At 43.1% G+C, this 27294-nt stretch overlaps 1 protein-coding gene across 2 annotated transcripts in view; it reads right to left on the bottom strand.

Moving 5' to 3' along the window:
- The window catches only part of ZNRF3 (zinc and ring finger 3), a 252568-nt gene that overhangs the window by 64021 nt on the left and 161253 nt on the right, over positions 1 to 27294 (bottom strand). For both annotated transcript variants that reach the window (XM_055374096.2, XM_004063229.5), the window contains one exon: positions 2621 to 2746. In XM_055374096.2, coding sequence (XP_055230071.1) covers positions 2621 to 2746 — 126 coding nt within the window. The remainder of the gene's footprint in view (positions 1 to 2620; positions 2747 to 27294) is intronic.

Below are 27294 nucleotides of genomic sequence, written 5' to 3'. Positions count from 1 at the left end.
TCTGTAAGTAGGCGGGTAGGTGAAGAGGATGGGTGGTGGGGAGGGGGTTAGCCTGTGTCTAGGCCACCCCTCTTCTCCCACAGGCTTTTCCGAATGCCTGGCCCGCCTGCAGCGGACAGAGTCCTCCCTTCATGGGTTTTCAACAAGTTTCAACATCCACAGGAAAGAGCTCCCACCCCCAAGCTAGCTTGGCTGTTTTCCTCCTATGCCTTTTCTGCCTCTGTCCACTGCCTGCTTCTTCAGAGCCAAGAAATGGATGGAAAATCATGAATTCTGCAGGGACTAAGCTGCCCAAGGGGATAACTTTGCCTTCCTTTAACCTATTTTTTTGCTACCAGCCCCTGGGGGGCTCATAAAACAAGAAAACGCAGTTGTCAAAGTTAATGAAATTGAGACTGAGAACAACCACACTTTAAGAAGATGATGAGAGAAAGAGGGGCAGCAGGAGAGAGGGAGGAAGAGAGAGAGATCTTGACTCATCGCACTTCCTACACTGGCCCAGGCTTTAAACAAATGCAAAACTGTCTTTCTTTGGCCCAAGCTTCTGTGCTAATGATTTTATCCAGGTGTAAACTCAAAGCCAAACTGCAATGACTAACCATGTGCAAATGCTGCCCGCCACCAGCCTCTCCAGAGAAACGTGGGGGCTGCTGCTTGCAAGCAGGTAGAACCACACGCTCAGCTTCTGGGCCCCGGCATCCAATAAATATTTGGTGAGTGAATAAACTTAAGAAGCACTTAATGATTCAATATATGCCTAGGGTTTTTTATTCCCCCTGGCATCCCAAGCCAGCAGGCCAAATCATACAAAACTCTCCAAGTAAAACCACTACATGGTTGTTCCAGGCAGAGAAGGAAATAGTTGGGTTCTCTGAGTGACTTCAGCAAGTTTCCCCACCGCTAAACCATGGGAGAACTATAGGGTGACCCTGTAATCCCTGTTCCAACCCATTTATAGATGTGAGAGACACAAAGATGGAGCCCCACCAGACCGGGGCAAAGCAAATGAAGTCAAGGAGCCGATTCCTGCATAGCAGCAGTTAAAGTACAGGAGAAAATGTTGTATTAGGAGCGTAACACCTACAAGGAAAGCACTGTTCCTACCCTGTAGATGTAGCTGGCATTTCTCCTAGGAAAACACTAAAATATTCTCAAGGGGGTCATTGCTCTCCTACCACCACTAAGCAGCTCTGGCCAATTATTTAAATGATGAAGTATCAGGGCCTGAGCCACCTAAAACACCTCGATTCAACTTTGTGAACTGTAAAGCAAACAGCTAATAATTCCTGTGGGGTTATTTTTTCCAACTAAAGGGCAGGAGAACTTGACAAGTGACTTGAAGTTATTCAGAAGACAAGAGGGATGCAAAAACCACAAATAGATTAGACCTGTGAGGGTACCTGGAGCCAAACGTCTTTCAGGAGACACTGGCAGGGGCTACTTTAAGTCTGGAAAGTCTTCCCTCTCTAGCACCCTGCTTCAAAACCACCCCTTCTCTCTCCTGGATTTCTCAAGAGAGCCTCAAGAGGTTAGGAACCAGGACAGTTTTTTGCCCCAGCTCTCTCTCCATGGTACCTAGAATGGCAGCTTTTGAGAATATAAAAGATATCTAGTCAGTACCACTATCCTTAGGACAGACCACCTTTCTCCTAGCCAAAATTCAAATCACCTTCTCTGAACCTCTCCTTTTAACAAAATGATGCAGTTTAAACAAAATCCAGTTTAAAACAGGTTGTTACCTGTCATATTTTAAGATTGTTGATGAGTGGCTTTCCAAAGTAAATTTATTTCTATCTTATACTGCAGTCAAAGTAATGCTGACCCTCTTGGCTAAAAAGTCTTTTTTAGTACTTCTAAATGGAGTGATGGTAGCCAATGGCAGCAAACGTTTATTGAGGGCTTACTCTTGTGTGAGGCGTTTGCATCTCATCTCACCTCCTAACCACCTATGAGGTAAGTTCTAATACAGGACCATAATTGCTGTCTGCCATTCTGAAACCAAAAAAAGCTCTAAAACCGAAACATTTTCCCACAACTTACTTGGCAGCAAAACTTAATGGACCTGAACTCATCTGGAGGCAAAGCTGCCATGAACTAACACGAGGCTATTTAGATTTTAGTTATCCCACTTAATGTGAAGATCTCTATGGTTTGCTATACAAATGTGAATGTGTTTGGTTACTGAGTGCTTCCCCATGTCTCTTGGAGGTTACTTAATATAAAATCTATACCCCTTAATGCCTTTCTAAACCCCCCAAATCTCAGAATTCTGAAACATCTGGCCCAAGGGTGTAAGATAAAGTATTGTGAATCTCTATTATTAGCCCATTTCACAGACAAGAGACTAAGACTCCTTGAGGGTAAGCAACTTGCCCAAGGCCACACAATGGACAAGAGGGTAGAGCCCACTCTGAGACTGGCAGTCTCTTTCAGTCTGGGCTTGTAAACACTGGTGGGCCACTGCAAGGCATGTCTCAGTCCCCACCTCATGCAACTTCAGCCGGGAAGGAGCACTGTGCCAGCATGGCTCTTCTCCATAATCAACTATTTGAGGAATGCTGAAATGAAGAGTGGAAAACACCAACCAGAAACACAGTGATTCTAACGGCCTGGTGCTTACCTTGCCTAGGACAGTGAGGCATGGTTTCGGGTCCAATTCTGGCTGTTCTAGCTTCACCACTCCTACCCAGCCATATTCATACAAGTCCTCTTCGTCATTGTTATTACATAGGCCCAGTGGGTGCATCTAGGAAATAAAATGGAAAGAAAACTTCAGCAGGCAAGCTACACATTTGCTTGACTCATACTGTGTATTTCTCAGATGCTATAGCCAAAAGTAACGTCAAAACTTAAAATTTTAAGAGTGGGGACAGTTTTTCAACCCAAGGGGAATTTTATTTCAGCACAATGAGCTCAGCACTGGGGAGAACACAATAGAGCCATTATAAATGTATGTTATGCATGCTTTTTTACTGCCTTGTAAGTGATGGTGATCCAAGGTGGAAACTGCCCAATAGGATCTAGGGAAAGAAAACAGCACAATTCCCATATAAATGCCAATCTAAATTGCTGTGAAATACCATAAATTTAACACTAAGTAGCAATTACAGACGAGACTAGCTAGGTTAGTATCCAAGATTGTTTGGCTTCTAGACTTCAACAACATGTCTACTTCAACTTACACGAGAGGATCTGGAAACACATCCCGGACTCTATGCAGAGACCACAGAAATCACCAGTGTAATTAACAGGCTGTTTAAAGGCTACCCCTGGTTACTGGGAAACAGATAAAATTCTTTGAGGTCTTTTCAAAATTTGCAAAGCACAAAATCAAAGATGGGCAGATAAGCAGTGTCAAATTTCTGTGTGTGAAAGTGCAGTCAAACCAGAACAACCCTAAGGTTTGTGCTCACAGTTCTATCATTGAGTGGTACCAGGCCCTAGAATCCCTAATAACAATCTGAGAAGAGGAAATCCTCAGGGATAAACATAACTTATCAAGAAGCTGATAAGCCTAGCACTGTGTGTGCTAAGCTCTTAAATAAGTGGAAGAAATACGTCTTTAGATTCATGACAAGTTAGAAACACAAGAGACCTAACAATGCACTCTAGACAGAATATGGCCCCCAAGATATCTATGTCCTAATCTCCAGAACCTGTGCATAAGTTACCTTACACAGCAAGAGACTCTGCAGATGTGATTGAGTTTGAGATGGACAGATTACTGAATTATCTGGGTTGGTCCAGTGCAATCACAAAGGTCCTTATAAGGGAAGCAGGGAAGCATGAGAAAGATGGAGAACAGATGTGATGACAGAAGCAGAGGCTGATGTGCTTTGAAGGTGGAGGAGGGGGCCATTAATCAAGAAATGAGGATGGCCTCTAGAAGCTGACAAAGATGAAAAATGGATTCTCCCCTCAAGCTTCCAGAAAGAATGTAGCCCTGAAGACCTGTTTGGGACTTCTGACCTCCAGAACTGTAAGAGAATGAATTTGTGTTGCTTTAAGCCACTAAGTTTGTAGAAACTTGTTACAGCAGCAAATAGGAAACTAATACACCCACATTATCCCCTACTTGTTTTACAGATGAGAACAGAAATCCAAGAGAAGTGGCTTTTCCAAGACACAGCCAGTATGTGGCACACCCAGAGGTGACCAGGCCCTTGGATTCACAATCCAGTGCCTTCCCACTCCACCACTTGCTTACTTTATCTTCCCTTCCTCTGAGAGCTGACCATCTGACAGGGAAAGACTAAGAGATAAAATCCTTAGAAAAAAAGTTTCCAGCTCTAAATCCTGTGGTATTCAAGCGTAACATGAGTTTGGTGCAGGCAGCAAGAGTTGCTAGAATGTTTGGGGAGGCTTTGCGCAGCTGCTGAGCCTCGAGTGAGCTTAGAAGGAAGAGTTAGACTGATCAGGGCAAAATGAGAGAGAGAGGTCAGTTCCAAGCCTGGGGAGGAGTTGCTAAGAGATGATATAGAGGGGAGAAAAGGATGCATCCAGTCTGATGAGTAGGAAGGGTCACTGTCTACACTGAGAAGGAAAGAGAAGGGCTCAAAAACCAGGATGGAGTCTGGACACCAAGACAGCATTACAGGTCCTTAGGTAGAAGACTGTGCACTGAAAGAAGTTATTTTAGGCAGGCAGGTAACCTCTTTGAGCAGTGGTATTCTTGGACTCCAGAGACAGCAACGAGTGGAGGGCAAAGGGTGCAGGCCAAAAACGAGAGATCCTTGACAATTCAATGAAACAACAGGAAAGGGGTTGCACAAGCTCATAAGGCAGGTGAGAGGCCACCACTGCTGAGCACAGGGCGGCCAGCAGCTGTCTCTATAGTGGGTGAGAGATATCCCACCCCTTGGGAATTCCAAGATATGAGATAGAGGGCCCTGGGATCTAACTTTGCACGAACTTTCAGGCTCATGGAATTTGCCTGAAGGGCCAGTGGAGGTTCTGCGGTGCCATGGGTGGGGCAACCTTTCCTCCAAGGTGCCCGTGCAGGATTCAGCCCACTCTAGAATGTTCTACAGTCATTAATCAATGAGTAGTCTGAAATGCTGAGACCTCCAACTAGAAAAAGGATGAGCAAGAGGGATGAGCCAATTATGTCAACAGCTCAGGCACCTCTGACCTCCAGGAAAGGGCTCAAGACCCGGCTCACTCCAGCACAGCTCAGCCAGCTTCCTGAAGTCCCAGGTCAAATCATGGTAACGGCAACCAGTATTCCAAGGTATTTTTAACCTGGTCACACAACTTGGAGGTTTCCAGATGAATGGCTGCTTTTGGTTACTTATACATTTATGGGGTTTGGCCAATGATAAAGAGTTGCTTTGGAGGAGCATAGGTATCATCTAGGTCTAAGACTTTGCATCTATATCAAAACTTTACTAAAGAAAGAAGCCAGGCACAAAACACCGCATATTGTATGATTCCATTACATGTCCAGAAGAGGCAAAACCATTGAGACAGAAAGAAGACTAGTGGTTGCCAAGGGCAGCAGGGAGGGGGCAAATAAGGAGTGACTGTTCAATGGGTACAGGGCTTCCTTTTGGGTGATGAAAACGTTCTGGAACTAGATGGTGGTGAAGATTGCACAACACTGTGAACATATTAAATGCCACTTAATTTCATGCTTTAAAATGATTAAAATGGTGAATTTTATAAGAATTTCACAATTAAAAGGTTTAAAAAAAAAAAAAAAAAAAAAAAACAAGCAACTGTCCTAAGAGCTTACTCAGGAATGACTTACGCCCTGCCTAGCGCTGCCCTCAGCTAACACGGGGATCCCACAGTGAAGGACAATGTGGTTTCTACCCTTCCAGAGCCTAAGTGAATTCCAGCAGCCCTTCAGGGAACTGGGTCCTGCAGAATACTACCTACCACAAGATGAAAAACAGGTTCTTGCACAGGTAAATAACACTGAGAAGCTCTTCACAGGGACTCAGGATCTACATGTGTGAATTAAAGCTCTGCAGTGGCCAATGGTTTAAAAAGGCTTTTAACCTTTGCTAAAACCACCATTTCCTACCCTTTGTTTATAAACTTGTTTTGCATTTAATCTGATCACACGATTTCATGGGACACACTTTGAGAGATGCTAAGTTAGGGAGAACACATACACACGCATGGCAATAAACCTACAGTAAATATGACATGAGGTAAAGCTAAATGTCTGCAAATGCTGAACATCCATGACACAAAGACTTAAGGCCATGGTAGAAAGAAATGGAGGGACAGTCGAGGGCAGCTGGAGAAAAGATGAGGCTTGGGAGAGCGGCAGATGTGGAGGACAGGGAGAAGACAAGGAATGGAAACCAAGAGGCAGCTGAAGCCAAAGCCGAGGCCTGACCCACTGCAGCCAGTGAGGTGGAAGTGGGCCTGACCAGGCCAGAGGCTTACTCTCTTGGAGGAGCAGAACACACGGCCTCAGGAAAGGCATGTGGAGAGCGTGTCCGGGCATGCAGAAATCTGAACTATGTAAGCCTCAAACACACCCAGGGGTCCCTCGGGGCTGTCAGGGTCCCCTGGGGCTGTCAGGCTGGTGCCCTGGGCCACATTTCATTGCCAGGCTCTCTCCCCTCCTAAGCAGTCATTCCTTCCCACTCTCCTCCAAACTCCTCTATCAAATCTTCCCGACACTGGGATGGGTGACTGTTAGCAGCTCAACACATCAGCCCCGTCAAGGGCATTGACTTCTGAACAGGAATGAAAGCCTTTAAAACTAAAAGGAATTTTTCTAAAGTGCCAGTGGGAGGGACGCTTTACCCTCTTGTGGAGGGTAAAGAAGCCACTGAGATCACATCTCAGAGGATAAAAAACTTACCTCACCATCCATTCCACCTTCCCACTTCCACCCTAAGTTCCTTCTCTCCTGAGCTCATTATTCCAGTTTACATCTCCAGTGCAAATCTGTTAATGCAATCTAACAGGCTCCTTTGACCCACCTATTGAATATCATATTATATAATTCAGTTCTCTGTCAGCTGGCCCCTGACGACAGCATCGGCCACCCTAGGCCTCCAGCCATTTCCACCCTGAGGTTCTCTTTTCCCAAGGGCTCCAAGTTACGAGCTCAGGAGATGTTTTTATAGAGAAGCAGAGGCAGTCATTATGTGAAAATATTCTTAGTGAACTGACCTGTCCCAAGGATGGAGTATTCTAGGCAAAGGCATAAAATGCAAATGAACATACCATTTCATTTGCATTTTATGTGAAAAGTGAAACAGAGGCCTTTCCTATTAACTGGACATCTGCAATGTTAACACTTTTTCTTTTTTTTTTTTTTTTTAAAGGCAGGGTCTTGTTCTGTCACCCAGATGGGAGTGCAGTGGCGTGATCACAGCTTACTGCAACCTCGACCTCCTAGGCTCAAGCAATCGTGCCGCCTCATTTATTGACTTTTTTTTTTTTTTTTTGTAGAGACAGGTCTCACAATGTCGCCCAGGCTGGTCTTGAACTCCTAGGCGCAAGCAATCCTTCCGCCTCAGCCTCCCAAAGTGCTGGAATTACAGGTGTGAGCTGCTGCACCTGACCGGTTTACACATTTTAATCTCTTATTTAATCCAACAGTGAACTCCTGCTAATTGTTGGAATATCAGATGATATAGTGACTAAACTATGTAAATAAGTTGCAAACTAGAACTGCAAATCAGCAACCAATGCAGAATTTAACAGAGTCCATGAAAGTCCTATTAGTCAACAACTGGATTCCACTCAAAGCCAATGGCAAACAATCTAGTTAAGGATTAAAGAAGAAACACGCATGGGAGCTTCCACAGAGAATGATCAAAGGATTAAGAGAGACCTTTGGAAAAAGTGAGAGTCCTCTCAGTTGGAAAACAACTTTTTTTTTTTAGACGGAGTCTCCATTGCCCAGGCTGGAGCACAGTGGCGCGATCTCGGCTCACTGCAACCTCTGCTTCCCGGGTTCAAGCAATTCTCTTGCCTCAGCCTCTTGAGTAGCTGGGATTAGAGGCGCCCGCCACCACGCTCAGCTAATTTTTGTATTTTTAGTAGAGTCAGGGTTTCACCATGTTGGCCAGGCTGGTCTCAAATTCCTGACCTCAGGTGATCCACCCGCCTTGGACTCCCAAAATGCTGGGATTACAGGCATCAGCCATCGCACCCGGCTGAACTCAAACCTAAGTGAAGGATGCTATATGCACAGTCTTATACAATTTTGCTGAGAATATCCCCGCATGGCCTACAAGAGATTCAATCTTTGTTTATTCTCAAAAATCAGTACAAAGCTGCAATTATAATTTAAATATAAACCATTACTTTCATTTTTATTTTTTAAGATATAGCCCCAATGAAACCTTTATTTCTACTTTCTCCTAAGAAATACTATGTCCTAAGCCAGGCATAGTGACACACACCTATAATCCTAGCTACTGGGAGGCTGAGGTGGGAGGATGGTTTGAACCCAGGAGTTCGAGACCAGCCTGGCCAACATAGCAAGACTGCGTCTCAATTTTTTTAAAAAGATAAAAAAGAATTATTAGCCTCTGATTTTAAAAGATCCCAAGGTCCTTATCTGGATAACAATCATCAGTAGAGAATAAGAACCTTCTCTGTAAGAAATTCCTAAACTCTCCCAAAGTTTCAGCTAGACACTACTTCCACACCATCCCTGCAGTCATCAGGTAAAAACCAGGTGTGTTATTCACACATGCTAACACTAGCCAGTGACATATAGGCACTGACTACATATAAGACCTGTGTGGTTCTGAACGCCTAATCATTGAAAGTTCATCGTAGGATACTTCCGTGTATGGTGTTCAAGCATGTTAACTTTGAACTTAATGTAGCATATAAGCATTTAAAAGTTATAGGCATTTCTGAGTTTATTTTCTTAAAATATTTGGATGTGTAGGGCTTTCCTAGTCAGATGCTTGACATTTATGTTTTTGCCTTATTATTTTTAAGAAGATTAAAAACAGCTGAATTGTGTGTAAGAACTCAAGAACTACTAATGAAAACGTAAAGAAAAAAATCAAATAGACATGGAAACCCTAGATTGGAACCAAGACTCCATCCAACAGAGAATACTAAGGGGAAGGATGGCTTGAAATGAGAAGACAAGAAAAACTTCTGGGGCAGATTCACAGAAGAACTTCATGCAAATAATTAATAAGCTACAATGAAAGTGCAAGGATATAACAGAAAATATGTCCTGGGTTATAACTTTGATTTTGTTTTACTTTTGCTCTTTGTGCAATAACTTTGGGATACTCGACATCTTGCTTAAGTCAACTGAAGGAAAATGCCTACTCACTCCTTTATCAAGAGTTTGACATTATTATGAAACTGTGGCTCTTACCCTCTCACTCCTTATTTTGTTCCAAGGGATATTTTGGGAAGGAAGGAATGAGATTTGAGATCATGCCATCTTGTGTTGAAATCTCACTTCTGCCTTTTATGAGGCACATCACCTAGGCAGATGAGTTGATTTCTATAAACCTTGATTTTTAAAATTGTTTGTATATATTGAAGTGTGATTTTGTTACATGGCTATATTGTTTAGTGGGGAAATCTGGGCTTTTAGTGTATCTATCACCTGAATAATGTAAATGGTACCCATTAAGTAATTTCCCATAATCCATTCCCCTTCCCCCCCTCCACCCACCCTTCTGAGTCTCCAATGCCTGTACTTCCACACTCTATGCCCCTATCTGTTTTCCATATGGATTTTCTTATCTGTAAAATGGAGACTGTAGCATCTGTCTTAACTGATATGGACAAATACAGACATCCTTAAGGATTAAATGAGATAAAATACATCAACATAGTAATACCAGTAGACGTTCCATCAATGGGAAAGCTCTCTCCTTCACCTTCTCTAGACCTGTCATGTTCATTTGCATTTTATGCCTTTGCCTTGAATGCTTTGCCCTTCAAGACCAACTTAAATATCACCCCTTCCACGGAGCTTTCTTGAATGAACTAATACTTTTTGATTCTCAAATGCTTTGTATGGTGCTTACTGGTTCCTACAGCCTCCCCTCTAAGATGGGCACCTGCTTCTAGAAAGACAGTCTTATTCAGAAGTCCCCTTTCACCCTACACAGAGCTTTGCACCCAACAGGTGCTCAATAAATGACTGCTGGCTGAACAAATGACCTCTGGCCTGGAGGCAGGCCTGCTGCCATGTCTCTTGCTGTTTTTGCTGAGCCACTTGGGTCTCTACTCTGCTAAGTGAGGGACCAGGGCAAATAGGTCAGGATTTAATTAACTTGCTGCATGAACTTTGAAAGACCTAGCTCTTACAGTTATTGATTACTGAGTCATCAAAGACATTCCCAGGACAAAAAAGATTTACTGGCAATGGTATAGGAGCAAAGGCTGCTCCTCCTTGGCCTTGCTGTGGGGCCACAGCAGCCCAAGTACGCTGGGGTGGCTACTGCTTTCTATACACAGAGACCACAACACTGGTGCTCTTCACCATGACAGCACCTTGAAAGGACAGGAGAAGGGGAAGGAGAGTAGAAGATGTCCTCCCCAAAAAAGCAAGTCTCAAATTTTCCCATCCACGTCCAACCTCAGGAGTTGCTGTCAGCAACAACAAAACAAATAAATAAAACTAAGGAAAAGGCAGGCATGGGATCCAAGCACAGGGACTCCCACAGATTAGAGAAATAAAGAGCAATCCCAGGACGATGGCTTTGCAACCAGCCTGTTGAATGACAGGTCCAGATGAGGCCAGAAGGATGAGGCTACAGGACAGCCAAACAAATAACAACAAAAACATGACTCATTACCCAGTGGGTTAGATGGTACTGAGGAGAGTTTTATAGTTCTGAACAAGAGGATGACAAGTGATAGTTACAGCAAACTAAAGTAATGGAGGGCCAGGGTGAGGGGAGCAATGATTAACTCCAGAAAAAAAACAAAAACTTACACCAGGATTGGAACCCATAATCAGGGTATGACCTATGTGATATAACTACATTGGAAGAATGCAGGAATGAGAAGAGGGGAGTGAAAAGCAAAATCTTTTTCTACAGGAGGAGGTCAATAAATTATTCTGCAATTGACTATAAGAGTTACAGAAATTTAGAAAGAATCACAGAGATGAAGACAAAAGAAGCCACTAAAGAATTGAAAATGGTTGCCTCTGGGAATAGCAATCAGGGGTGGTGAAGGTGAAACAAGATAATGCTCTTTTTTATTATAAACCATGATGTACGCTTTGTCTTTTTATAAACAGACACGTGAATTATTTTAATCAAAAATTTTATGCACTGCTGGAAATAAGTCCCTTTCTCCAAGTGTTCCAGCAGATTCTATGGGTCCTTCTCACCGGAAAAGGCAGAGAAGGATTTCATCAGGACCAAGAGAGACCCCACAGGCTCCCTGCACTGAGGAGTGGACATCTGAAGGGAGACTTCGTCTGAGACGGCTGTTCTGGGAGCCATCCAGGACGTGGGCTGGGGATGACTCAGGGACACACGGTAAGAGAAAGAACCAGCAGCTTTCACCACCCTTTGCAACCAAAAATAGCTCCCAGGTGGCATCAGAGTGTGATATAGATTTGGGTGTTACAGAGATGGCAGACACAATAACCAGGGTGATTGTTCTGAGAAGCTCCAATTTTCTCCCAGACACAGATATAACCTCTAGAAGAGGAACTCAACATTCCACTTGCATTTCTGAATAGTTACTAAGGCAAAATGCTACCAACAAGCAATGCATATACCTGGCCATCTCTGGTACCAGGTATCAAACAACTGGTTTTATGTTTAAATATGAAGATGAACTTTCTCCAACTTCCTCAGAGCCCAGTGAGACTGACTATCATGGTTTCATGTGGTTTCATGTTTTGTTAATGGACAAAGAAGCTAGGGGAACTTTGAAGCCAAAAGACGATGTCAGACAAGGTTAAATATCTGGAGAAAAAGAACTATGTTCCCTTGAGTATGGTACATCAAGCCAAACTTTGAAACCAAGACCAGCTCTTTAAGAAGCTTTCAGTACAAAATCCTTGAGATATACTGGTGCACTTTCCACATGTCTGAAACGGCAAAACTGAAACTAGGGCTAGTGGTGCTTTTATCCAAGGTTACAAATCTCTACACTGGGCTGAGAGTTTAAAATAACTTCAAAAGAGCCGCCTGCTTCTAAGTGGGTTACTGTTACACACGAGCCAAATACTAAACTAATAGGAGGACGAGACATTTCACTCTGTAATATTATCTCATCAAAAAATTCCTGGGGATTTAAAAGGGAAACTTCCTTCCTTTTGTTCTTTTGCCACTATCGGCCAGGGTAGGGTGTCGCTGTGGTACACAGTCTCACATCAGTCCCAGACCTTTTCTTAAAAGGTGTGGTGGCTAGAACCAAGACTTATAATTTACGTGAAAGAAAGGAAAAAGGACAGACCCACCCATTTTTCTCTTGAATCATAAGGATTTTTTTTCCCTCTTCTACGTACAAAGAAACAGACAATTCTTTTGCTCTTTGAACAAAGAGCCTAAACCTTTTTCTGGATCTAGAATCACACAGAACCTGAATAGTTATTCTCCCTGTTGTCATAGCAATGAAGGGAACTGTGATGGGTCAGAAACTACCCCAGACACCAAAAAGCTGCTGGCTGTTGCTGCTGTTTCACAGAGAAATCCAGCTGGGAACGGCCTGAAGACTGTGGAGTTCTCTCGGCTGAGGACTCTGGCTTTCAGAACACTCGGCTGGAGTCTCCCCCAGTGGGTATCACTTTTTTTGAGAAAAACCAAAAAGAGCCTCTATACTTATGTCGTTCCTCTGTACCAAATGCACAACTGAGAAGCGACCTGTCAGAAACCTGGGGAAGCAGCAGGCATTTCAAATCCACCTTTTCTCTTGAGTATCTCCCACGCCCTAGAATTTCATTTTGTCAGAGAATTATGTTAAAACTTACATATGGCCCCATGTATATCTCATGTCTGACTTTACAAACTCTCACTTAGAATGGCTGTTGCTAGTTTCAAATAGATAAGATGCCTCGTAAGTTAAATTTTTTTTTAAGTATCCAGTAGACTATAGAAAACTTAAGCTAAATTAATTCTAAATTCATTCTTGAAGTGACTCAGAGTGACTCATGTGCCTACCAGATGACAAGTATTGTTCTCTACACAGAAATTCACTCACACAGTTTTACTTCAAATTGCAAGGCAACTTATAAAGGACACTTGATCGTTCTTATTATGAAAAGGATTAGGTGCTTAAACACATCAAAGAGTTACTAAATTAAGATGAAATACAATACTATAAAACAACAAATCATTCAAACTACATGATGCTGAACTGAAACTAGAAAAATAAGTGAAAAAAAATCCAAAGCTATATTAATTTTTTTTATTCAGACAGGGTCTCACTTTGTCACCCAGGCTGGCGTGTAGAGGCACAATCTTGGCTCACTGCAGCCAGGACTTCCCTCCTGACTCAGTCCCCCAGGTAGTTGGGATTACAGGCATGCACAACCATGCCCAGCTAATTTTTGTATTTTTAGTAGAGACAGGGTCTCACTATGTTGTCCAGGCTGGTCTCAAACTCCTGGATCCAACTCAAGTAACCCACCCACCTCTGCCACCCAGCCTATTCATTTATTTTTTGAGACAGGGTCCCGCTCTGTTGCCCATGCTGGAGTGCAGTGGCATGATCTTCGCTCAATGCAACCTCTGCCTCATTTATATGTTTATAAATGATGAAGCAACATGAGCTAAGTCAATTCCTTTAGGAAAATTAGTGAACTAGATAGTGACAAAGTGGGGCAGAAAGTACTAATGTATTTTTTAAACTTCTCCATATGAGCAGGTACAGAACAAAGATACACTGCAAGGAATGAAATGACTGAGAGTTAAGGGATACATCCAACTAATTTATAGTAAGAAAACAGAATCATCATCCATCTTATTGGTGATGAATACAACAGCAAAATCAGCCAAGTAAACCAGCTCTAAACCCAACTTGGGCAAACACATTCTGGCCATGCTGCAAATTGGCTCAAATTGGGGGGAAGCGGTCTGGCAATGAGACAATGCCCAAGCTCCGTTATGTCCTTCCCCCACAATTTCATTTTTCAAACAGACCCCAAGGAAATAACCTCAAAGTAGTAATTTTTTTTTTTCTTGAGACAGAGTCTTGCACTGTTGCCCAGGCTAGAGTGCAGTGGTGCGATCTCAGCTCACTGCAATCTCTGCCTCCCAGGTTCAAGCGATTCTCCTGCCTCAGCCTCCCGAGGAGCTCGGATTACAGGCGCCCGCCACCATGTCTGGCTAATTTTTGTACTTTTAGTAGAGATGAGGTTTCATCATGTTGGCCAGGCTGGTCTTGAACTCTTTTTTTTTTTTTTGAGACAGAGTATCGCTCTGTCTCCCAGGCTGAAGTGCAGTGGCCCGATCTCGATCTCGGCTTACTACAACCTCCACCTCCCGGGTTCAAGTGATTCTCCTGCCTCAGCCCCCCAAGTAGCTGGGACTACAGGCGTCCGCCACCACTCCCGGCTAATTTTGGTATTTTTAGTAGAGACAGGGTTTCACCATATTGGCCAGGCTGGTCTCGAACTCCTGACCGCCTCGGCCTCCCAAAGTGCTGGGATTACAGGCGTGAGCCACTGCGCCTGGCCTGGTCTTGAACTCTTGACGTCATGATCTGCCCGCCTCGGACTCCCAAAATGCTAGGATTACAGGCGTAAGCCACTGCACCCAGCCAAAGTAGTAACTTTATATGATGAAATCTTCAAGTAGTCCTCCTCTAAACTGTGAAAACTTAGAAAGAAAAAAAAAGTTCCCCCAAAGACTGTATAATAAAAACAATGTGCATAATTTATGGGATGTAATGTCACCACAGTAAGATAATAATGAAGACAACATAGTATTAGATGTACAAAATTTTCAGAAAAATTAATGTACAGATTTAAAAATCATATCTGCCTGTAATCTCAGCACTCTGGGAGTCCAAGATGGGAGGATTACTTGAGCCCAGGAGTTTGGGACTAACCTGGGCAACACAGTGAGACCCCTGTCTCTACAAAAATTAAAAAATTAGGTGGCATGCACCTGTGGTCCTTGCTACTCGAGAGGCCAAGGTGGGAGGATTGCTTGAGCCTGGAAGGTTGAGGCTGCAGTGAGCTATGATCTGGCCATGGGCGCACCAGCCTGGACAAGAGTGAGACTCTGTCTCAAAAAAATAAAAATAAATAAAAATCACATCTGTATCTAGATGAAAACTAAAAGGAAACAAAGAATTTACAAAGTTAATGGACTGGAGAGTAAGAATAGTAGGAGATTTTTTCTTTTTTGGATTCTACTACTCATTTAAATCAACATTTGCTAAGCAATGACCTTGTGGCTGGACACCAGGCAAGGAACAGTGATTAAGAGCTGAGCCCTCCTTTACTGTAATGTTGTTTAATCGGGAGTTTGAAAACAATTATAAAATGTATATGCATCTGCTGACAGGACAGGTGACCAAAATTTGAAGCTAACCAGGGCTTTTTCCCATGAATTGGCTCTATGTATAACACGGTTTAAAAGTAACAAATGGCAGTACTAAGTAGCAACATGCATTGTCAAAGAGATGCATTCCAGCCAGGCATGGTGGCTCATGCCTGTAATCCCAGCACTTTGGGAGTCCGAGGCAGGCGGATCACGAGGTCAGGAGATCGAGACCATCCTGGCTAACTCGGTGAAACTCCGTCTCTACTAAAAATACAAAAACAAAATTAGCCGGGCATGATGGTGGGCGCCTGTAGTCCCAGCTACTCGGGAGGCTGAGGCGGGAGGATGGCGTGAACCCGGAAGGTGGAGCTTGCAGTGAGCCGAGATCGCGCCACTGTACTTCAGCCTGGGTGACAAAGCAAGACTCTGTCTCAAAAAAAAAAAAAAAAAAAAGAGAGAGAGAGAGATGCATTCCTTTCCCACAATATTTCCTGATATTTGGAGAATTTCTTACAAGGAACCAGTGGGATGTATTGGTTTCTTGTAACCTTGAGTAGTTTTCTGAATGCAAAGGAAGGCAGGCCCTTGAGAGGCAGGTTCATTACCCTCCAGTCAAGATTTTAAGTTCATTCCTTTTTCTTTTTTTTAAATTTCTTTCATTGGAAAAACATAGAAACAAAAATGAAAGAAATAATTCAACATTTGCCAAGTAACCATTCTGAGAAGGGGATTCTCAACACAGTGTTAAGAGCGAGCACTTTAGTGAAGGGCCTAAGGCAGAACCTCTCATTCTCCACTCCCTGATGATGCTGTGCTATGCTGTGGTGTGCTATGATGAATAAGGGCTTCGAGTTGCACTGGCCCACGGTGGATCCCAGTACTGCCTCTTCTGTGTGACCTTAGAAGAGTCATGTAACCTCATCTGAAGGGCAGTCCTGATCCTGCCCATCCTGCTTTTATTTCTGATGATCAGATACAAAGAGGCCCATGTACCTCGCACGCAAAAAGTAGGGCAATAGACATCATACCAAAAGCATAGGCAACCAAAGAAAAAATAGACAAAATGAACTTCATCAAAATTAAAAACTTTTGTGCTATAAAGGATACCATCAAGAAAGTGTAAAAAAGGCCAGGCACCATGGCTCACGCCTGTAATTCCAGCACTTTGGGAGGCCAAGGTAGGAGGATTATTTGAGCTCAGGAGTTTGAGACCAGCCTAAGTAACATAGCAAAACTCTGTCTCTACAAAACGTTTAAAAAATTAGCCAGGTGTGGTGGTACACGCCTGTAATCCTGGCTACTTGGGAGGCTGAGGCAGGAAGATTGAGCCCACAAGTTTGAGGCTGCATTAAGCCATGATGGCTCCACTGCGCTCCAGCCTGGAGACAGCAAGACCCTGTCTCTAAAAATAAATAAATAAATAAATAATTTAAAGGTATAAAACCCATAGAAGAAAATGTATGTGAACTTTTACAACTCAATAAAAAGACAAACTATTCAATTAAAAATGGGCATAGGATCTGAATACATATTTCTCCAAGAGATATGCAAATCTCAACAAGCACATTAAAAGATGCTCAATATCATTAGCCATCAAGGAAATGCAAATCAAAACCATAATGAGACATCATGTCATACCAAGTGTTGGCTAGAATGTGGAATAATTAGAACCCTCAAACACTGCTGATGGCAACGCAGAATGGAGCAGCCACTTTGGAAAAGAGTCTGGCAGTTCCTCAAAGGCTTAAACATAGAGTGACCATATGACACCCAGCAATTCCACTCCTGAGTATATACCCAAGAGAAAAGAAAACATGGCCCAGAAACTTGTACATGAACGTTCATAGCAGCAGTATTCCTAATAACCAAAGAGTGGAAACAGTGTGAATGTCCATCAGCCGATGAATGGAAACATCAAGTGTGGTTAACCCACACCACGGAATATTATTTGGTCACAAAATTGAACAGAGTACTGATATATGCTACAACAGGGATAAACCTTGAGAACATGCTGAGTAAAAGAAGCTAGTCACAAAAGTCCACATCTTATATGAGTCTATTACATGAAAGCCCAGAATAGGACAGAGACAGTCGATCAGTGGTTGCCTAGCACTGGGGAGGTAGAAGAATAGGAAGACAGGGGAGTGAGAGTTAAAAGGTACAGGGTTTCTTTCTGAGGTGATTAAAATGTTCTAAAATAGATTGTGGTGATGGTTGTACAACTCTGAATATACTAAAAGCCACTGAATTATACACTTTATATAGGTGAATTATATGGTATGTGAATTATATCTCAATAAAGCTGTTATTAAAGAATTATGCAAATAAATGGTAAATGGGGAGAAAAGGAAAAATATAGTGAGGCAAGACTATCACCAGTGGAGTCATGTGATGAAAAGAACAGGCTGGGCGCAGTGGCTCATCCCTGTAATCCCAGCACTTTGGGAGGCCGAGGCAAGGGGATCACTTGAAGCCAGGAGTTTGAGACCAGCCTCAGCAACATGGCAAAACCCTGTCTCTACAAAAAATACAAAAACTTAGGCAGGTGTGGTGGTGTAAACCTGTAATCCCAGCTGCTTGGGAGGCTGAGGTGGGAGGATTGCTTATGCCCAGGAGTTCAAGGTGACAGGTGACCTATCATGGTGCCACTGCACTCCAGCCTGAATGACAGACAAAGAGACCATCTCTTAAAAATTTCTTATTTAATTTTTAAAAAAGAATGCAGCTGAGCTCCATTACTCCAGGCAATTACTTTATTTCCCCAAGGTTGTTTCCTCATCTGTAAAATAAGAATGGTGCCAGCCCCACCTGAGTGAGATGGCACAAGTCGATGTCCTTAATAAACACACGTCTTACATCCTGTGGGATGTCAGTCTTTATTCTACCACAATTAGGGCGTATGAGGCATGGAAAAGAACCACTTTCATGCTAGCTGTCTTAAAAGGGCATTGTGTCTTAGGTCCTTGGGTGTTTCATGGCCTGGTTCTGAGCCATACCTGAATCAGAAGAGTAAAGTTCCCTTTTTTCTTCATCAAGTCATCTGTTTATGAATTAAAAGCCCATAACTGAGGCTGCTGGTGATAATCAAGTGGTCAGCACTGGAATTACTATGACTTTTGGTTGGGTCATAGAGCTCTATGGTAGACTTGTTGACTCTCTTTTAAGAATGCTGTCATTGTTCATATCCTGAATTCAGTAATTTAAAAAAACATATTTTTTTAGAGACAGGGTCTTGCTCTATTGTCCAGGCTGGGGTACAGTGGCACCATCATAGCTCACTGCAGCCTCAAACTCCTGGGCTCAAGCAGTCCTTCCACCTTAGCCTCCCAACTTGCGGGGACTACAGGCTTGTGCCACCACATCCCAAAAAACAAACACAGACTTAATTGAGGTGTTTATATACAATAAACTAATCATTTACGGATAACAATGTGTAGTGAGTTTTGACAGGTGCAGACATCTGTGAAACCACCACCACTATCAAGATACAGAGCATTTTCATCACCCCAGAAAGTTTCTTGTTCCCTGATAGTCCATTTCTTCTTCCAGCCCATACCCAGACTATCACCGATCTGATTTCTGTTACTATATAAGTTGGTTTATATTTTCTGGAATTCCACATAAACAGAAACATGATGTATCATGCACTCTTTTTTGGGGGAAGGGAAGAACCCTGGGTCCTTTGATTCAGCATCATGTTCTTGAGGCTCATCCATGTGTCAGTGTTTTGCTGCTTATTGCAGAGTAGTGGTCCACTGTATGGGTGAACCACTTTTCATTCACTCATCTGTTGATGGACATTGGATTGTTTCCACTTTTTCACTATTACAAATAAAGCTGCCACGGATATTTGAGTAGGTTTGCGTAGACAAATGTTTTTATTTCTCTTGTGTAAATACCTACGGGTGGAATACCTGGGTCACATGGTAGGTGTATGTTGAGCTTTATAAGAAATTCCAAACTTTTCCAAAGGAACTGCGCCATTTTGGATTACCAAAAGCAATGTATGGGTTCCCATTGTTCCACTTCCTCACTGACACTTTTTAGTATCAGCCTTTTAATTTTAGCCATTCTAGTGGCACGTAGCAGTATCTCATTGTGGTTTTATTTTGCATTTACTGATGCCCGATGTTGCTGAGCAACTTTTCATGTGTTTATTTGCCATCCCTATCTCTTCTTTGTAAAGTCTCTATTCAAATCTTTTACCTGCTTTTAATTGGGTTGTGTACTTATTGAATTTTCAGAGTTCTTTCTATATTCTGAATAACAGTCTTCAGTCTTCTTTTGAGTCTTACAGTAATTATCATATCTTTGTAGTCGGGTAAGAAGGGCTAATTTTCATTTCATTGTTTAAAACTGAGCTTCCTCCAAAACAAACCTTTTCTGTCATGTTCCTCTTCTCAAGTAATGGCATTTCATTCCTTGGAGTCATCCTTGCTTCCTTTCTCCCCTACCCACATCCAACCCTTCAGCAAATTCTGCCGACTTTACCTACAAAACCTATTCAGAACCCAACCACTTTCCAGCACCTCCCCTGCTTCCACCCTGTACCAAGCCCCCTTCACTTCTCCTCTGGGTTACTGCCAGAGCTCCTAACTGCTCTCCCTCAACTCTTCCACTCCCTGACACTGCCCCTTCCCCAGTCTTTTCTCAAATACAGCAGCCAGAGCAATCCTGTTAAAATATAAGTCATGCCATGTTACTACTCTGTGCAAGTTACCACTGGCTTCCTAGCTGACTTATGAAGCCCTGGAAAATCCTGTGTCTGACCTGCCATGACCTTTGACCCCTCTCTTCTGCCAGTCTCTTTCTTGTTCACCCTGTTCCAGCCACACTGGCCTCCCTGCTGTTCCTCCCACATGCCAGGCCTACCTACCATAGGTTTTTTGCACTTGCCCTTGTTCCCTCTGCCTGGAATAATCTACCCTCACTAGGCTTGACTCTGTCCTTAACCTCCTTTACATATCACCTTCTGCTCAGTGTATAAGTTTATTTTTGATTCAGTTTCCCTCCCCTCCATTCCAAACATCAAATACAAAAAGAAAATGAAAGGTGTAAATTATGCTTAAAAACAAGATAAACATATCTACGGGGGAAAAAAAGAACAGAACAGAATAAAGCAAAGATGAATGCTGAAGCCACAGTCCCGCTGTGCTTTGAGTCTGAATGTAGGTGGTGGTGCTAGGAGCTCTATTCTGGTGGACTGGGAACTAAAAGTAGCCCAAGTGGGGCGGGATGGGAGCCACTGTCCTTACTTAAAACCAAAGTTTGGCCTAGGCTGCCCCAGCTATGAAAGGAGACTGAAAACATCTGACAATTACAGCTCACAGTGAAGCCTAGGATGTTACGAAGAAGCATGTACAATCTACAGCCTGCATGTGGGCCAAGACCACATGGAGGTATGAAGACTGAAGTTTATCTGTGTCTGTATGTCCTGGTGGTCCTGACATGTCACTATGAGACCTGTTATAGGCTTACAGGTCCTTGGAGAAGTAAACACAAGGCTGTTGGGGGAGGGATGGCACAGAGAAGACCACTTCCTCCAAACGAACTCTGACTCCGTGAGTTTCCAAACCCAATTTCCAAAATACCAAAAGAAAACTAACTCAAGAAGACAGCCAACAAAATCGACACTGGGGGGTTAATTTATTTGAGATTAAATGAAAATAGGGCAGTCTGACAATGACTTTATTTATTTTTTTGAGACGGAGTTTCGCTCTTATCGCCCAGGCTGGAGTGCAATGGTACAATCTCAGCTCACGGCAACCTCCGCCTCCCGGGTTCAAGCCATTCTCCTGCCTCAGCCTCCCAAGTCGCTGGGAATACAGGCGTATGCCACCATGCTCGGCTAATTTTGTATTTTTAGTAGAGACAGGGTTTCACCATGTTGGCCAGACTGGTCTTGAACTCCTAACCTCAGGTGATCCACCCGCCTCGGCCTCCCAAAGTGCTGGGATTACAGGTGTGAGCCACCATACTCAGCCTGACAATGACTTTTAAATGTATGTTTTAGGAATTATGGGAGATAAAAAAAGGAATTATAGCTATAAGAAAGAATAAGGAAATATAAAACACAACAGGCAGAAAGGAAATAATACATGGATATTTTTAAAAAAGAATAATGTATATATACTAGAAATGAAAAACAGACATTGAAATTAAATTTTAAATGATAATCCAAACTGGACAAAGATGGAGATAGGATTAGTGAACTGGAAGACATGCTGAGGAAGTCACCCAGAATGCAGTAGAGGAAGAAGAAAAATAGTAGTTAGTGACACAGAGGGCAGACCTAAGCCTCTAACACAGCTTTGATAGCTATCCAGGGGAAGGGTGTTGGAGTGGTGGCAGACCAACCCTATTCAGAAAGATGAAGGCTGTGAACTTTCCAGAAGTGAAATAAGACATAAGTTTTCAGATAAAAAACAGAGTGCTTTGCTCCACTATATATATAGTTGTGTGTGTGTGTTTTTTTTTTTTTTTTTTTTTTTTTTTGAGACACGGTCTCACTCTGTCACCTAGGCTGGAGTGTAGTGGTGTGATCTCAGCTCACTGCAGCCTCAACCCCCCTGGGCTCAAGCGATCCTCCTGCCTCAGCCACCTGAGTAGCTGGGACTACAGGTGTGTGTCATTATGCCTGGCTAATTTTTGTCTTTTTTTGTAGAGATGGGTTTCACTATGTTGTCTAGGCTGGTCTTGAACTCCTGGGCTCAAGTGATCCACCCACCTCGGCCTCCCAAAGTGCTGGGATTACAAGCATCAGCCACCGCACCCAGCCTCAGCAGGATGTATTAAATCCATAAATTCACCCCTAGGTATGTCGCAGTGAAACAGCCCAATACAGGATAAAACAAGTTTCCAAAACTAACAGAGAAGACAGATGATCTGTGAAGGAGTAACAATTCAAATGTAGTCTTGTCTTTTCTGTCCACGGTTCTACTTCACTGAAAGCCTTAATCCTAAATACAGTTATGTGTCGCCTCATGACAGGGGTCATGTTCTGAGAAATATTAGGCGATTTTGTCACTGTGCAAACATAGAGTGTGGTGACACAAACCTGGATGCGATAGCGTACTAGACACCTAGACTGTACAGTATAGCCTATGACTCTGAGGCTACAAACTTGTACAGCATGTTACTGTACTGTAGGCAACTGTAACACCATGGTAAATATCTTGTGTATTTAAACATGTCTAAACACAGAAAAGGTACAGTAAAAAATATGGTATAAAAGATTTTTAGGCTGGGTGCAGTGGCTCACGCCTGTAATCCCAGCACTCTGGGAGGCCGAGGTGGGTGGATCACCTGAGGTCAGGAGTTCGAGACCAGCCTAGCCAACATGGTGAAACCCCGTTTCTACTAAAAATACGAAAAAATTAGATGGGCGTGGTGACGGGCACCTGTAATCCCAGCTACTCAGGAGGCTGAGGCAGGAGTATCACTTGAACCCAGGAGGCAGAGGTTGCAGTGAGCCGAGATTATGCCACTGCACTACTGAACTCCAGCCTGGGCAACAGAGCGAGACTCCATCTCAAAAAAAAAAAAAAAAAAAAAAGATTTTTAAAACTATATGCCTATAACTTAGGCTGCACTAAATTTATAAAAAATACTTTCCTTTCTTCAATAATAAATTAACCTTAGCTTACTGTAACTTTTTTACTTTATAAACTTAATTTTAACTTTTGACTTTTGTAATAACACTCTAATAAGAAACACATTGTACAGCTGTACAAAAATATTTCTTTATATCCTTATTTCATAAGCTTTTTTCTATCAAAACTTTTTTTTTTTACTTTTTTAAACTTTTTTTGTTAAAAATTAAGACACACACATTAGCCTAGGCCTACACAATGTCAGGATCATCAATGTCATTGTCTTCTGTGTCCATCTTGTCCCACTGGAAGGTCTTTAGTCACAGTAACACACATGAGCTGTCATCTCCTATGATAACAACGCTTTATTCTCGAATACCTCCTAAAGGACCTGCCTGGGACTATTTTACAGCTAACTTCTTTTTTAATAAGAGTACACTAACATAAAAAATACAGTAAATACTGAGTGATAGAAATTTTTCAGTTCCATTATAATCTTTACAGAACCACTGTTGTATATGCAGTCTGTTGTTGACTGAAACGTCATTATGCGACACATGACTATAGGCAGTAGTTTTCACTCTGTTCACTCTGTTGCATTTCAAACATTTCATTTTTAATGTTTTTCCCCTTTCGTTAGACAAGGACCTGAGATCTTTGCAGAGGGCGGAATTAGGCTTTTGCCAGTCAGGGCTTTAGGAAAACTATCTGAAAGTAGACAGGAGATGCAGCGGGAAGATCACCAATTTATGGAGTGGGTGGAGTTTGCTTGCAATGTAGGTGCAATGAGTGGATTTATTATGCAGTAAAGTCACCAAGTTTACACTTTTTCAAGAAATCAAGGGGTTGAGGTATAAAACAGTAACAATACATCAAATACTAGCCTGAAAAATAGTATTTCTCTCTCTCTTCCTACAAAATATGACCACCATTCTGAATTTGGCATTTTCATGTCCATTGTCACATCTAGCTTATTCTGTCCAGCATTTGGCTAAATGTACTACCAACACTTGCGTATTCCTAAATTGGGGACTTTAACTTATGAGACAGCTTTTGAAGTTTGTCCTTCTCCTTAACTACAAACCAAGTACATATTCTACCACCTGCAAACCAGATCACTCATCACTTTCAGAGTCCTCTCTATCTAGATCCCTGCCAGCCCTTCTGTCTTGTTTCCTTCTACTCAGGCTCAACCTGATACTAAGATATAGGAGACCAGAACTGTTCTCAGCACTTAGACTGGATAAAATGTTACTTTCTTTTCAGCAGCAAAGTGTGGGAACGTGGCTGATGTCCACTGAGGCAGGGTGGTTAAGAACCCAGGCTCACAGCCTGCCTGGGTTTAAATCCCAGCTCTGCCACTAACTTGTATGTGACCTTGAGCAAATTTCTGAACTTCTTTGTCTTGGCTTCCTCATCTACATAAAACAAGAATATCTACTTCAAAGGTAGTTGTAAGGGTCAGATGAGTTAGCCTATAAAACTAGCAGAACAGTGCCTGGAACGAGGCAAGCACATAGTAAATGTTAGTGGCTGTTATTTTCTGTTTTAGTAGTTGTGTCGGGGACGGCTATGGAAGTATAACATACATTATCTCCAATCGTAACAACAACCTTATAATGTCAGTATTAGTGTCCTCATGTGTGGCTGATGAAACAAAGATGGAAAGAATTCCAGCTGTGCTAGGATGGCTGAGCCAGGTGGCACTGGTCTGCATGGGTCTAAAGCTTTGCTGGTTGCCCTTGGTCCTGCTCCCTTCTCTTTTGACAGGCCCTGGGAACCAGCTCTATCCTTTTGGCCTAAAGCTTTGGCGCAGTTGAGGTGAGAGTTGGGCACACCCTCTTTCCAAGCATACGAGACAAGGCAGGCCAAGACCTTACTAATTCGGCTGGTAAATATATCACAAGCCACTTTTGGATTCAGGAAGTTTATTACTTACATAGACAGCAAAAGAAAGAGTAGCCAAAGGTGCCAGCTCCCCACGGCTTTGTCCTTCATACCAAAAAATTATGACCTTGGAACAGAAGGGGCCAGATGACCGCAGCGTGAGCTGCGGGATGCCCTGTTGCTGAGGAGTCCACTTGAGACTGTAGCTAAGCAGCTTTACCTTCTGCAGCTCTATTCTGAGGGGGCTGGAGTACAGAAGTTCATCCTCATCAGAACCTGGGGGGTGATGAGACACTGTCTCATGACAGCCTCCCAAGAGATAGGAGGTGGGTGGGAGATGGCCTTGAAGTGTACCTTAGGATCTTCCTGTCCTCTCCTGTTCCAGGAGGATCACAGGTACCTGAAAGCCTCCTGTGAACTATGGTTCAAGCCTCTGTCTGCACGGCCTCTGGATACACTCGAGGATGTTGTGGCTGAGTTGTTCCCCTCACCCCTCTGCCCCTGGCCCAGGCTCGGCCTCTGAATCCTTTGACCTGAAGTGCTTCGATCCCCTAATCTGACTTCTCCCCTGGTCTATATCAAGGCTGGTGAGCTTTCTAGGAATAAATGTCAAATTTATCCAACTGGATGAAGACCTTTGAGGATACAGACCCACACTGAATATACTTTTTTGTGTCTTTTATACATAATACACATTCATACAACATGGACTTGCCCTTACTTAGAAACACAATCAATATAGGTTTCTTGGTATGTGAACTTAGAGCCGCCTGGTTTCTTTAGTCGGTTGCCTCAAAATTTGACACTGAAAAAACCTGTCCATCCATCTGACAGCTACTCAGTCTAAAAACTGAGTAGCTGAAGACTCCTGGAGCTTGTCCCTCATCCCTTGCAACCTGGCAGTCACTCCCCTAGGTGCACTAGAATGTAGGTGGGTTGGTAGTAGTAACACAAAACACAGAAGCGCAAAAAGTCCACAGGATATTCTTCTTTCTTTTCTTTTTAACCATCCATCTCTGGCATTAGATGCTGCGTACTGTGCTAAGTTTTGAAGGTGCCCTGTTGCTGATGAGTGTGGGTTTAGGGAGTGGCTTTAATGAAACCAACCAGGACAGATCCAGCCTGGGTTATGACCTTCCCAGTCCACTCTTCTTTGAGCAGCAACTTTTATAAGCAGATGTAATCAGGCATAGGTAGCTTAATGAGGTAAAGAATAGTCAAGAAACTGTCCTAGCTTGTGCTAATAATTCCTGATATATAGTGGCTGTCTCCAAGGAGCCCAAAGCACAGCTCAGACATTATGTCATTAATCCTCCCAAAACCCCCATGAGGTAGGCAGGTGGCAGGCATTCCCCCTACTCCAGGATCAGAGAGAATGGGGCCCTTATGCCACTTGCCCAAGGTCATACTGGGTGGCAAAGCCTAACAAATAATTTATTGCTTTTAACGCTTGAGCCTGTGGTTTTTTTCCCTCCCTACCCCCCTCTCCTGCGATTAACAGCAATATTTTAATCAGGTGATTTTCATCTAGTGCATCTCTTCCTAAAGGGCTATTGGCTCTTTCCCTTCATTTGGAAACTCACCAGGGCAATTACAGAGAAGCAGGGGATGCAATGAGGTGAATCTGTAGCCTGTGGCTATAGCCTGTGAGCCCTTAAAGAACCCAAGTCACTGTCTCCCTCTCTGGGGCCCTCTGCCCATTCAGGATTCATCACTGTGTCCTGCTTTCATGCACTCTGTGTGTTGGGTTTCCTGCTTCATTACATGGTCTTGAGGACCTTAAATGGGGTTAGCTCCAGTCCCACCTAACTCCCCATTTAGTGTGTCTCCTGTGAGACCACCATCATTTGCATCCTGTTCACAGTAGTATCGGGCCCCTGGCCAGAGCCCTTTTGCCTTTGGTAGCACACTCTAATCCACCCAACCTTCCATTCAACAGTCTTACCATCCATTCAGGCCATGTATATGGTGAAGTCACAAAATAACCCTCTTTGTTTCGTCTTTCCAAAAGGATGTTCAGGGTACAAGCCACTGTGCATAAAACGGCTTCCCTCAATGCATTTGAACTAAGAGCAGACCCCTGCCTATAACACTGCACTGAGCCTTTTATTCTTGCAAACTAAAGAATGTACATACCAAATTTCAGCCAGAGACCAGCAACCACAACAGAGAACATTCTTAAGAATGGAGGCATCAGTATGGCAGCTCATTCCTTCATACAGGAGCTTTTTGGGCTGCAGCTGTCCTCCCCTGCATACCTCCCCAAATACAGGCAGGTATCCTCATGGGTAGACATTGAGGCTGACACACACAACAGTGTAAATGACTAATGACACATGGAGCACTCCATCTATAACCATGGAAGAAATGATAACACAGTGGCTCCAGATCCTATCATG

The sequence above is a fragment of the Gorilla gorilla genome, chromosome 23 (genome assembly GCF_029281585.2).
Source record: "Gorilla gorilla gorilla isolate KB3781 chromosome 23, NHGRI_mGorGor1-v2.1_pri, whole genome shotgun sequence".
Lineage (NCBI taxonomy): Eukaryota > Metazoa > Chordata > Mammalia > Primates > Hominidae > Gorilla > Gorilla gorilla.
Note: the sequence above shows the minus strand (reverse complement) of the source record. Positions and strands in the feature narration are given on the sequence as shown.